The sequence below is a fragment of the Drosophila novamexicana genome, unplaced genomic scaffold, assembly GCF_003285875.2.
Source record: "Drosophila novamexicana strain 15010-1031.04,08,12 unplaced genomic scaffold, DnovRS2.1 tig00000108-arrow-pilon, whole genome shotgun sequence".
NCBI lineage: Eukaryota > Metazoa > Arthropoda > Insecta > Diptera > Drosophilidae > Drosophila > Drosophila novamexicana.
Genome location: NW_020824772.1, coordinates 2,536,577 through 2,548,823, shown reverse-complemented (window position 1 = coordinate 2,548,823; position 12,247 = coordinate 2,536,577). Strand labels below are relative to the sequence as shown.

The window sequence follows — 12,247 nt, the reverse complement described above, 5'->3', positions numbered from 1 at the left end:
ACTTTCAGTCTACTTTTAACAATTATATTTTATATTGAAACTTTAGCACTATTATTAGTAAATGAAATTGTTTCCTCAGCAATACATAAAAATCGATAAATATTTGTTAATTTGTATTAATAACTTTAGAGAAGAATTGAAATGTTTACTTCATTTTAAAAGGGAAACACATTTTATCAAGTAAGATAATTGTATGAGTCCTCGATTTTGGTTTGATTTAATATATAAATGGATAAAATGAAATCTGTTGAAGAAAACGCACTTTTTTATCAGATAAATTAACATAATCCAAATATATATAAAACAACAAGTTAAGTAATGTGATCTCCCAGATGAGATACGTTTTTGTGGAAACTGCAATCTGGACTTGCTTTATACTATTCCCACACATGCTCTTCACATACCTTGCCGCCAAGGGTATCATGAGAGTGCGTGAACCATGTGCAATCACTGTGTGTAAAAATGCTGCTCCCTGGGAAATTTTCTTTTTAGAAATCATCAATGAAAACGAAGCGATTCGCGTGCCGGAAAAACAGCAAACAGCGCTGAAGAGTGAGGCGGGGCATATGCTAAGCCGATTCCGCAATTGTTGCTGTTTTCATGGTCAAGAATAATTTGTTTTTCCGCTTTCCATTGTTTGCATACAACAAAAATATCAAATTACCAAGCGGCGACCCACAGCAAAAAGTGCAGACGTGCGGGGAGCGCCCTGTTTAAGGATACTCTTGCGAATACGAAAGATGATTATGATTTTGCCATCTCGGCAAACTGGAAGGCAAATGAGTTTACGCAAATCCTGGCGGTGTCTATACCTAAGCCTAGCCTAATCCGATCATATAAGTATCTAAAAACTGGACCAATGTGGGCAAGAGGAGGCCTGGAGCGCATGCGCCATTTACCTATACTAAATGAACATCGGCGATATGAAACGAAAGGAAATGGTCGTCGAAGGGTTCTAAATTGATGCCTACTATGTATAAGATGACAAATATATCAAATGACACATCTGTTCGGTGCTCAAATGCATTCCAGCTGATAGAGGGAGTGCATAAAATGTATCAAAAACTTTAAAGCATATTGCCAGAAACCTTCTTGAACAATTTAAGCCACACTCATTAGTTGAAGATAATTCGTGCAAATTTGCAAAATCGGCTTATGATTTGCATTCAATGAACGAATGTTTATGTTACTAATCTAGTCCTGTTTGACAAACAATGCGGCAATATTTATTCTAATGGCGTAGAATAACACAGCCATGCGCCGCATTGGGCTGTAAATGTCCTCCCAGGTCCTATTCTTAGTGCCAAAGACAATGTGCAGGCAAAAGCAGTGCAGGCGCACGCACATAATACCAATGTGGGTCAAGTCGGGCACAGCAGACTAGACATGCCGAGATTAACGTAATTCCCATTTTTACGTAGATTGAGGTAAGCGCACTTTGTGGCTTAGTGTAGCGTCAGTTAGACTGGCCTTTGTCAAGGCTGCTTGCTTGCCATTTGACATAAATAGCTACACATTGTACATATAAATTTAAGTCATATATGTAAACTCTAAACTATTTGCATTTCTTATCATTTGATTATGTATATACAAATTTAAAAATATTTCGCAGTTTAAATTAAGCAAAGGCCCGCCATTAATTGTCTAAAACGTCTGGCAGCACTGTTCGAATTCGCCGAGTTGCATTAAATATATTAGCGCCCTCTAGCGACAACTGTTGACGATTACAAATATAACATATCGCCAGCAACCCTAGTTTCTTTCTTTTCGATAGATCCGCATAAAAGTGACAAGGTGAGCAAAAGTTTTTGCTAAAATTATGGATATTTAAAGGGTTTTAATAACGTAAATGCGCGAAATGTATTGTATGAAGTGTGCAAAATGTGTTGTGCATAAAATTCCTAACTTGGCGTTGCGCTAGGTTGTGAAAATATCAGTGCGAAATGCTACACGTGTTTTCCCACTTCGGCATAGGCGTAGGCTCTGGATGTCAATTTAATTTCGTTTTATTCGATTTTTAGAGCACATCAATATGCAGCTTTTCGTACGTGGCTTGGAAACAATTGAGGCTTTGGAGGTGTCCCAGGATGCCACCATTGCTGGTGTCAAGGTGAGTGATTGTGGAAGTCACGACAACAAAAACTTCCCCCTAACCTCATTTCTGTTATTTCTCGCATCATAGAATCAAATCGCCCAGCTGCATGGCTTCGATTCCGAAGAATTCAGCCTGAACTGCGAGGGTACCACTCTGACCAATGACACGCCCGTGACTGCTCTGAGCTCTTTCGAGCTGGACATTACCATTCCCATGATTGGTGGTAAGGTGCACGGTTCTTTGGCGCGTGCCGGTAAGGTCAAGGGCCAGACCCCTAAGGTTGAGAAGCAGGAGAAGAAGAAGAAGAAGACCGGTCGCGCCAAGCGTAGGATCCAGTACAATCGCCGCTTTGTCAACATTGTTCAGGGCTTCGGCCGTCGTCGTGGCCCCAACGCCAACTCGACGTAAGACGGATAAGTTTGCAAAAGGAATGATGAACAGAAGCTGAGCTATTTTTTATTGCAAAATAATGTTCATATAGTAATTTTCAACAATTAAACACAACTTATTTTACGCACGTCAAGTTGTAATCCGACGCGTCTCGTGTGTTTGTGTCAATTGGCAAAGGCAATGCTCTGACCCTTGTTCAGAACTAATAACCGATAATACCAGAACTCAATGCAGCTCACTAGCAACGCCGCAATGATGCCAAAAAGAAGAACCATAAAACAGCCTTGCATATCATCCATGTTCACTTTATGATTAGCGATTTGCCTCTGCATATGCTTCCCATTGCACTTGTCCATCGAGGGCAGATTCGTATCATGCCAGCGATCGATGAAACCCATGCGAAACAGCCGATCTATGTGCTGGTTGATCAAGTGCAAATAGGCGCTGCTCGAGGGCACAATCAATCCGATCTGCTCACTCACAAAGTCTTCTTTTCCCAATGCAAATTTGCACTCCTTATCATGCTCAAAGTGCTGCTGCACAATAAGCTGCAAATTAATTCGCCAGTCAATGTTGATACGTTCACCTTCTTTTACTGCTGCAATATTCTCGCTTTGTGAGCTATTATAGACTAAAGCGCGCTCCATGAAGCGCTTGAAATCGTGACGTGTCGTGGAATGCACATACTTCTCAAAGAACGTGCCATTACGCAGGCCATATTGTTTGATTTCCTTGTGATCAAATAATTGATTAAGGTAATCGATGCCCGGCTGAAACTTTGGGAATGTGAGAAAAGCAACCAGATTCCCGCAATAGGTGGTAACCAGAACAATGACAACAAGCCACCAGAAACCGACCACCAACCTGCCACTATCCGCACGAGGCAGATACATACCACCTGCAAGAGTTGCTTTTTTTAGGAAGACTGCAGTTGAAGGAGCCCGATTCGCCTACCTTGTTGCAGCAGCGCTCCGTAAATGTACCAGAAACAGTTTTTGACTGTCGACAGGCCGCGGATTTGCAGCTCCTGCAGCGGCACCAGCCGATTAACAATGTACAGCATGGGCGCCGTCACCAATAAAATGCCCGCCAAACAGCCCCAGGTCTCTAGGGTGAACGGAGCTGTAAACAGATAGATGCGACTCACCTCATCCGGCTGGCGCAAAATGAATGTGTACTTCTGTATGCTTATGGGCTGCGTGTAGTTAAAGCGCTTCTTGTGCGGCTCATCAATGGTGGCTGCCACGGCTGCCATGAAGTACCCACTGCCCTGCACCAACTCAACCACACGATACGGTATGCGATAGGTCATTGAGCCCATCAGCTCATCCTGCAGGCCAATGCAGTAATATTAATATTCTCAAGTATTTTCTACTCTTATCCTTACGCTCTCATTTGTGCTCTGGCCAAGCGAGTACTCGTAGTCCGGCGAATGGGCCTCGTGCAGGTAATAGCTAAAGTTCAAAGCGCGACTTAGTTCCTTTAGTATTTCCATGACAATGCCAGTGTGCTCCACGATGGCTCCGCGGCTGTCTTTAGTCAGTATTTGCCAGGGCGGATTCTGCGAGAAATTTGAACCAATATATAAGAATTACATACATATATTCCTGGTTCAATGACTCACATGCACTGTGACAATATCCATGGTGATGTTGCGAAAGTGCTGATCTATGTGTGGAAAGGTTAGTTCGTGACATACAAAGCCCAGAAGTGGGCTCCAATATCCTATGTTGATGAACTCAAAGTTTCGGTTTTTCGTATCGCGAGTTGGCGCTGCGCTCGGACAGGCAGTTGGGTCAGTATAAATCCTATAGATTCTTTGCGAACTTACCCATGCGAAATTTACGATTCTCTTGACTCTTACCCCAGGTGATGGCCGTTTCGAAGCGCCATTTGGCGCAGCTTGCGCATTTGCTGTTAGCCTTCAGATATTCCTGGCAAAATACGAACCACACCTGAGCTTCTGCGTGGGTATAGAATTTCTTTAGCTTGGCTTACTTTCATGTACTGCAGCATCTCGTCTTGTTTTTCATGCTTGGTAAAGCGTATTGACTCCCATTCCTCATCGGATATTTCTCCATAGATCGATTGCTCCTCGAGGATCATGCGTGACAGCGAGGTGACAACGGCCATTGATACCTCCGATATGGTACAGTTTAGTGTATCTACGCAATCGGACACGGTCTCATTGAGTGCAAATGCTATGTTGGCGCCCTCGTCCAGATTCATGGTCACAGTACTGGCATCAAAACCTGCATGCAGTTGCTCCGACACAAAGAACATCCATTGATTGTTCACATGAAACATGCTCAATGTCTCGGCTATCTCAATGATATCCTCATGGAACTGGGAAATGACCAAAAACTGTTGGCGCTTCAGTTCGTGTTTGGTGGGCGCAAATTGTGCCAATGCTTGGCGCAGAGCAGCACGCTTTTGCTGGCCACGCAGCGTTTCGTCAATCTTGTAGAGAATCACCGATAACGGCGGTATATGATTTATGGTGCTCTCGTGCACAATGGACTTGATCAACATCGGATTCTCCTCGACTGCGGCAGGGTAAAGGAAAATACATCCATATGGTAGCTGGACGGGCTAAACTTTTGGAATACTCACGTATGCTTTGATCTACGAATACAGCCACCGACTTCCATTTGAAAATCCCCTGCACCTTGGCGTCGAGTAAAATTTGAGAAAACTCATCGCCCTGCGCCACCATGGGTATCTTGAAAGCATAAAGAACTTTGATGGAAATGCACGTCAATTCTGTCCAAAAGATTACCCACCATCAGCGCACGATTAAGCGGTAGACGCGGACAATCCGAATCCGTGATGGCAATTAGAAGTATCGATGTTATTTGTGTATTTTTATAAAAGTTCCAGGTACTCTCACAGTCCATAATCGTTATGGCAGCCAGAAAATCTGTTAGAGACTAAATTGAACCACAAATATTCTGTAAAGTTTCTCTTTCACCTTTCTTTAATTTAACGGCATTCCAGGTGAAGTAGCGCACATTGATGCCGCCATTCTTCATATTCTCGCGTATGATATCACTGAGAATCTTCTCAAAATGTGCCAAAATGTTCTGTCGATGCATAGCCATATATTCGTAATCCACAACCACAGCTGAAAGAATCAAACTGCCGAGCCGAAAAACATATTTGGATGTGTCCATGCTCACCCAGGGAGGCATTGGCGCTCAGAAAAGAGGAGAAGTCATTGGCCCCGACTGGAGCCGGCACGTAGAGCAGCAGGCCACAAACCACACTGAAGACCATGGCCGGAGGCCTCATGATGCCGGAACCGCTGAAAGTTAACTGATAAGTGAAAGCTAACAATACGACCGATGGGGCCTTTGATTTATGTTAGAGGATAAAATATAAAAGCCATGAAGCCAATTAAAATCGAGCAATTGGAGCGCACTGGGGCGTGTTGCTAAGCCACATCAAATATTTAAAAGCTGGGCAAAGTCGGCGGCGAAGGGTTTTCCTGCGGTCGCCGGCTGATTGACAGTTTGCGGTTAGGCGTCGACATCCACATCAAATGTCGGGCACGTCAGCAAATTGTTGCAGGTGTCCGATAAAGGATTTTCGACTACGAAACTATTGTGTTTGCGGTGTTAACTTCGTTTATTTAATTATATTTATGAAATTGTTCATCAATATTGCGTGTAAGGTAATTACATTTTACAATCTTACAGCTAGGGAAGTAGGGGAACTGAAAGAACGAAGGGTTTTAACTAAGAGTTACAATTCACTTAGGTTAGGTTTTCTCTTTTTGTTTTATTGGCTATTTTCTAACTTATTTCTATGAGCATATTAGGGTTTTTATTAAGTAGTATATATATTTAAATGGTATTATAGATATATTGGCCAAGTATTGCGCTTGGTGTACATATGTATATGTATATATATGTGTATATGCATCTATGTAATGTATGTATGTATAATTTAGCTACACTTATCACTATTATACAATTCCAAAAATGCTTTCAAATATAAATGCATACGATTTCGATTGTTATCCGTACTTGTTGTATTGTATTTATAATATAATATTAGTATTACGAAAGAAGGTCTATCATATAAACTGTGCGTATATACTTTTTTTCTCGTTCAATAGTTTATGTTTATGTATATAAATGTTTTGTCTATTGCTAATTTTCAAAAGGTTATCATTGGTTGCGCCTTTCTTTCCATTTTCCCAAACACTCTCTCTCTCTCTGAAATAACTTTATTAATTTTCCCTTCTTCAAGTGCGCTGCCTAACGGGTATGCCAGAATATAATTTTTCGTAGCTATACTACAGATTGGGATTTATGCGCTGCAACAATGTATGCTTGCATTTATTGGTTCCTGGTCCAAATCGTCGACCGACCGACTTTTAAACCCATTCATCCTGGGTTTACAACTTTTCTCATTCGTTTAGAATTGCGCTGAGACGTTCCTCGACGGCGACTTTGCGTGACTTCCACACAAACTCGCATACGGCTATGACACAGGCCACGCCCATGCCGCCCATTAGCACCACAAAGACGCCACCCACATTGGCCAGTCCCAGCTCATTGGCCGCCGACGATGACTTAGAAGTCTCCACGCGACACTTGCCACCACCGCGTTTCTCCTTCCACCATTTGGTTTTCAGTATATGCAACTTGCCCTCCTCCTGCAGCTTGAGTATGACGCTATTGATGGCAGTGCGATAAGGCGAATCTGTGTGAGGCATAAGCAAACCATGAAATATACACTAAAAGACTGCACTTCGATGGAACTCACTTGGCGGGGTCGCTATGCCATAGCTTTTGGTATCCAGCATGCCGCCCACTTGGGTTAGCTCACAGTTGCGCTCTGTGACATACTCGATGGATGTGGATTCCATTAGAAATGCATAAGAACCTTTGCCCTTGGCCACGCGCTCAACGCCTTCGCCATTGCTGGCCGTAAAGACCGAGGGACGTGCCGATTCCATAAAGGACCACATCCGCTGATATGTAGAGATCTTCGAGTCCTACAAAGGGCAATTATTAGTTTGGCACTTCTCTTGCATTTTAAGTGTATGGCTTACCCTGAAGAAAGCCGCCGTGCTGCCACCTTTGAGAGCGCCATATTTAATGCGCGTCTGCTTGGCCAAGTCCTCGGCACTCTCAATAGGTGAGTCCATGCGTTCAACAGTCAGAAATGCTGCCAGATTGGCTGTGTACGAGGAGATCATGATCAGCGTGAAAAACCACCAAATGCCAGCTACCATGCGAGTCGACAGAGCCCTAAAAGCAATCCAAAACAAGGCTAAGCCAAGCATATAACATAAATTGTGTCAATCCTACTTGGGCAGAAAATCGCAACCCTGCTGCATAAGGGAGCCAATGGCAAACCACATGCAGTTGAGCAATGTGAACTGGCTCTCGACCTTCTCGCCATGGGCATCGGTGTAGGCGGGCCACTCGTAGGGCGTAAATCTATTTGAACAATAAAGACAGTCAATAGGAAGTCATTTTGGTTACAAAAAAGTTAACCCACTTGGCTAATATAAAGAGCAATACGGAGACGCCCAAATAGGCTGTGGCCATGTAGATCCAAACGTCCAGAGATAATGGCGACAGAAAGGAGAACAAATTGGGTGGCTGTTTAATGGGCTTGCGATAGAGTATAGAAACGCCGAGGTTCATAAACGGCGTGGTAAAGTCCACAGCTTGTTCGCGCTCAAAGGTGATTGTGAGATCGGCTATTGCCAGATCCGCACGCTGTTCTAACAGCTCGCGTATCATCCCATTCCATTCGCTGTAAAATAAATAGAGGTAAGCATAAAATCATATGCTCATATGTACAAAGCAACTTACCCGCTCATTTTATTTAAGCTACCATAGCTGCCATCGGGCACCAGCTGAATTTTATAGTTAAAGCCTAGCGATCTGGATATTTCGTGAATCAGATCCACGGCATAGCCCTCAAACTGATCGTTGCCCGTCAGAGGCACTGCCGATTCCTTGCGCATGCAGTAAGGATTGCTCTGCAAAAGAGTAGAAGCAGTTAGTTACTACGAAATGCAGTTGATCCTGGCGCTATGCATACATACCAGTATGGTGGTCACTACCAAGGTCTTGTTCTTCAGATTTGCCTCAATCTCTTGCTGTTTCTGACTAAAGGTGCGCGTAAAGTTGATGCCCTCGGACAGCGTTGAGTTCCAGGTGCCTATTTTGCGTATGCCGCTCGGCGTAAGCTCTACAATGTCCAGCATAAAGTCTGTGCGAAAGCCCTGATGATCGAACTTGATGACATTGGTTAGGCCCTTCATCTCCACAATTTTCATGTAGTTGATTAAACTGAAGCCATGCTGCCAGGTGCTCTGGCCATCGCAACTGATCGGATGTATATCGATTTGCTGTGAGGTGTCCAGATCATGCAGCGCTTTGGCAAACAGATGCACTGCATCATACATGAGCGCCGTCTCCGAGCGCACAGTGGTCAGATTGGCCGAACGGAGCATGCCCTTCTCATCGATGTTCCACTGACGCACCACATCCGAGACGACCTTCTCGTTGATCAAACGAAAGCCAGTTATATTTGTGCCGCCGTAACGAAACTCATCCAGGTCCACGGTGTGCAGATCCAGCGAGGTGACCAAATAGCTATGATAATCGCTCATCATGCCGATCTGTTGTGCCTGCTTGAGCACCTCGTGAATGCGTTCCGTGGAACAGTCCAGCACAATATGCGCTTCCGCCGAGTTCTTAATCTGTTTCAGCAGGGGTCTATATGATGGGATTGACATAGATCAAGAATTAACTGGCTTATTTGCTTAAAGATGAACCCACCGATAGTCTCCGCTGTCGCTAAGCTGGCGCACTGTGATTGGAAATGGCGTCATCCCATGCGCCTTAAGCAGTTCCTGCAGCCGCACAATGCCATCGTTATTCTCATAGATTATGGTGAAAGTCTTCCAGCCCCAGTGGCGCACAATATCCACATAAGCCTGAGCACAAATACAAATATCAGCAGCTAAAGTACAGTTGCCAGCAAAACACAAGCACACACATGCACATTACCTTGGAGAGCGTATTTGGATGGGGATAAAGATTCACCAGGCAGCTTTCGCGTCTCAGGCGGTAATCCCAGCGATTCTCCAAATGCGGTATCTAAATAATTGTGTGCAACAGCCGACATAGATTAAGGCGATTTCACAACTACCCCCCCCACATGCCCCACTTAAACAGAAGGACTCACTTCCATGTTGTCGCATATGCTCTGCACATGGCTGGCCGTATGCGAGGATTGTGGGCCAAAAATTGCAGCTACGCCAATGTTCAACAAGCCGCAAACTGAAAAGGATATGACGGGAGAGTAATGTATAAGGCGGATTCTCAGCTACTGGCCAACATTTGCACTGACTGCCAAAGGCTTGAGGAGATTGCTGAGGTAGGTAGTGCAAATATATGTTTGCTATAAACATAAATCCCAAGCGAGCAACCTCTGAGTCTCAAATTGATTTTCATGTAATACGCTTACTGCTGCTCCCAATCCAAGTCCCAATGCACCTTATGCCAGTGCGCCAGCAAGATTATCTCGAATGGAATCCCATGATTTGCGGCAGCGCAAAATGAGTCCAAGTAGCGCATATACTTGTCGGCAGATACAGTAAAGCTCGTTTCGCCTAGTTCGCATATTTAAAATGCACTTCAAATTGACATAATTCCATTTTGCCTTTGGCTTTTACCATACCATCCTTTGGCTCATCAAATTACCGAGCACGTGTGGGTGCAGGTGTAGTTGTGCACTACACATATACAAGCATAGGTATGGAGGGCAACATATCGTTTGCTTGTGTGTGTCTGTGTGTGTCTGTGGTAAATAAGGTAGTCGTGTGAAAGTGTGTCCTTTCCAGCTTGTTACCGTCGTGCTAAAATGTGTTTTACCGTGCCGCAAGGTATCTATGGTTATGAGAGTTGGTAATAAGGCCCGACGTATCCTTTTACGAGCTTTGTTCCTCATTTATCAGAATCACACTATTTTCTGCTCTATTCATTGGAATTTCTATTATTGCTAACATCAACTGTTTGCTTGTTTTTAATTAAAAGGTATTTAAACGGTTTAGTTTTGGCAAATTTTTAAAATAAAAGCAATTTGAGATATTAAATCAAGTTATAATTTAAAGAACTAATTATTTGATTGCATTACCATGTGCTATTACAACAGACAATATTATTTCTGTTTAAGTTCCAACTGTTCTCACTTAAGGCTGGGATTGCTTTAGAATTTAAAACCCAGAATATAATAAGATATTTATTCAAGTATTTTGCCAAACACATATCTTAAAACTGTGAAAGTACCATTTCCCCCAATATATTCTCAAGTGCTAAAATGTCTGCACTCCGTTGAGCACATTTCTAGCTCGAATTAAATTATTACAACAAGAGTGTGTAGCATAGTTTCTGCAATTTGTATTCATGCATTAATTTACACACTTCAGCGTGTAGTTCACATAATACAAATGCTACACATCAATAAGATTAGAACACATGAGCTTAGATTAAAAACAATCACCACACAATGAGGGGATTGAAAATGTACTTCAACTGCAATAATTTAGCTCTATGATATATGAATATACATGTGGACATGATGTGAATTCCCAATAGTCAACTCGATTTGCATAACAATAATACAAAAACTAATGGAATCTAATGGAGAATACACAAAAATAAAGTGCAATGTTTTCAATGGGACCAAACGGAACAAAACGGATGAATGAAAACAATAACAGATACATTTGAGGGGGTCAGGTGTAGCGATGGCTCCTACTGCTTACCCCGTTTGCCGGCATGGAAGCTGTCAAATGGCGAAATGCGCTCAATTTGGGCCACAAGTTTTGAGCGGGGTAAAATTGAGCGGTCGGAATTTATCCGCTCGACAGCTTGGCGAAAGGCGAGTTCCTGATGGTCGTCCGAGGGATGAAACAGCCCACCTGCGGCGATAAACGATGAAAAACAATGTTATTAATAAGCAAGTACAAACGTGTCTCATAAAAAAAAGACGGCCAAAGGAAAACAAACAAAACACAAACACGGTGACACACATCAGTAAGGACATTTACGAGGATACACACACACAGACACACGCGCGCTTTTGATGTAAAAAAATCGATACGCGTAAAGGATGCCATTTTAATCAACCAATGAATAATGAGAAATGAGGCGGTAGTTATATTAATTGATTGATCTTTAATAAATCAAAACTAACCAATTTTTATAACGTCGGGCAATGCCAGAGCCGCATGCCAGTTGAATGCATTTTGATGCATCAAAAGTAACAGCAATAAGAGCATTCCATTATTGCCGACACTTGGCTGCATTTTAGCTGCGTTTACTTGTCGAACAGCTCTCCGTTTATTTATTTGATCTTTAACTTTTGTAATCTATCACTCGCTAAAAGTTTGTTTTCTAAACGCGCGCTGACATTTTATAAGTTGTTTATTTTTTCACTTTATCTGTGTTATATGCGTTGTGTCGACTTTCGAGATGAAACATCTACTGAGCACGAGATCCTGATGTGCGCTCTTTTAAATGTGACACGGCATCGTCCTGTTGCAGGCTCCCTGAGGGTTGAGGGTGGGTGGCATCCAAAAGCCGGGTGACAGTTCAAACAGCTGCGCAGTCAATGTGGATGCTGTGGCAAATGATGATGCCGGTTCATTGAATCCCATTGGAGTGACGGTTAATGCAAGGATTTTCTACGATTTTAAAATCTGTCACTCTGCAATAAACAAAAAAT

General features: G+C 43.0%; 3 protein-coding genes across 3 annotated transcripts; 1 reads left to right on the top strand and 2 right to left on the bottom strand.

Moving 5' to 3' along the window:
- Positions 1-1,696: 1,696 nt before the first annotated feature.
- LOC115772013 lies at positions 1,697-2,630 on the top strand. Its single transcript, XM_030717943.1, has 3 exons — positions 1,697-1,794; positions 2,022-2,110; positions 2,183-2,630. The coding sequence occupies exons 2-3, from the start codon at positions 2,033-2,035 to the stop codon at positions 2,501-2,503; spliced, it is 399 nt and encodes a 132-aa protein (XP_030573803.1). The 5' UTR covers positions 1,697-1,794; positions 2,022-2,032; the 3' UTR covers positions 2,504-2,630.
- On the bottom strand, positions 2,624-5,776 carry LOC115771678 (ionotropic receptor 93a). Its single transcript, XM_030717493.1, has 10 exons — positions 5,665-5,776; positions 5,457-5,609; positions 5,269-5,405; positions 5,099-5,207; positions 4,484-5,031; positions 4,317-4,419; positions 4,110-4,258; positions 3,873-4,046; positions 3,440-3,815; positions 2,624-3,383 (listed from the first exon to the last, which is right to left on the bottom strand). The coding sequence occupies exons 1-10, from the start codon at positions 5,774-5,776 to the stop codon at positions 2,650-2,652; spliced, it is 2,595 nt and encodes an 864-aa protein (XP_030573353.1). The 3' UTR covers positions 2,624-2,649.
- Positions 5,777-6,093: 317 nt separating this feature from the next.
- On the bottom strand, positions 6,094-12,179 carry LOC115757771 (glutamate receptor ionotropic, kainate 2). The gene is made up of 12 exons (XM_030698196.1): positions 11,717-12,179; positions 11,286-11,441; positions 9,704-9,798; positions 9,526-9,615; positions 9,295-9,452; positions 8,556-9,231; positions 8,320-8,489; positions 8,000-8,260; positions 7,807-7,938; positions 7,548-7,746; positions 7,259-7,490; positions 6,094-7,195 (listed from the first exon to the last, which is right to left on the bottom strand). Exons 1-12 carry the CDS (start codon positions 11,826-11,828, stop codon positions 6,900-6,902), a joined length of 2,577 nt encoding a protein of 858 aa, XP_030554056.1. The 5' UTR covers positions 11,829-12,179; the 3' UTR covers positions 6,094-6,899.
- Positions 12,180-12,247: the final 68 nt, after the last annotated feature.

Bases quoted from the DNA above. Each gene is read 5' to 3' on its own strand.
- LOC115771678 (XM_030717493.1), bottom strand. From the start codon at position 5,776: ATGAGGCCTCCGGCCATGGTCTTCAGTGTGGTTTGTGGCCTGCTGCTC. The intron at 4,047-4,109 runs GTGAGTCATTGA...AATTTCTCGCAG, and splicing joins TGGATATTGTCACAGTGCAT to AATCCGCCCTGGCAAATACT. The intron at 3,384-3,439 runs GTAGGCGAATCG...CAACTCTTGCAG, and splicing joins CGGAGCGCTGCTGCAACAAG to GTGGTATGTATCTGCCTCGT.
- LOC115772013 (XM_030717943.1), top strand. From the start codon at position 2,033: ATGCAGCTTTTCGTACGTGGCTTGGAAACAATTGAGGCTTTGGAGGTG. The intron at 2,111-2,182 runs GTGAGTGATTGT...CTCGCATCATAG, and splicing joins CCACCATTGCTGGTGTCAAG to AATCAAATCGCCCAGCTGCA.
- LOC115757771 (XM_030698196.1), bottom strand. From the start codon at position 11,828: ATGCAGCCAAGTGTCGGCAATAATGGAATGCTCTTATTGCTGTTACTT. The intron at 9,232-9,294 runs GTGGGTTCATCT...CCCATCATATAG, and splicing joins AGCGACAGCGGAGACTATCG to ACCCCTGCTGAAACAGATTA. The intron at 7,747-7,806 runs GTAGGATTGACA...GATTGCTTTTAG, and splicing joins GGTTGCGATTTTCTGCCCAA to GGCTCTGTCGACTCGCATGG.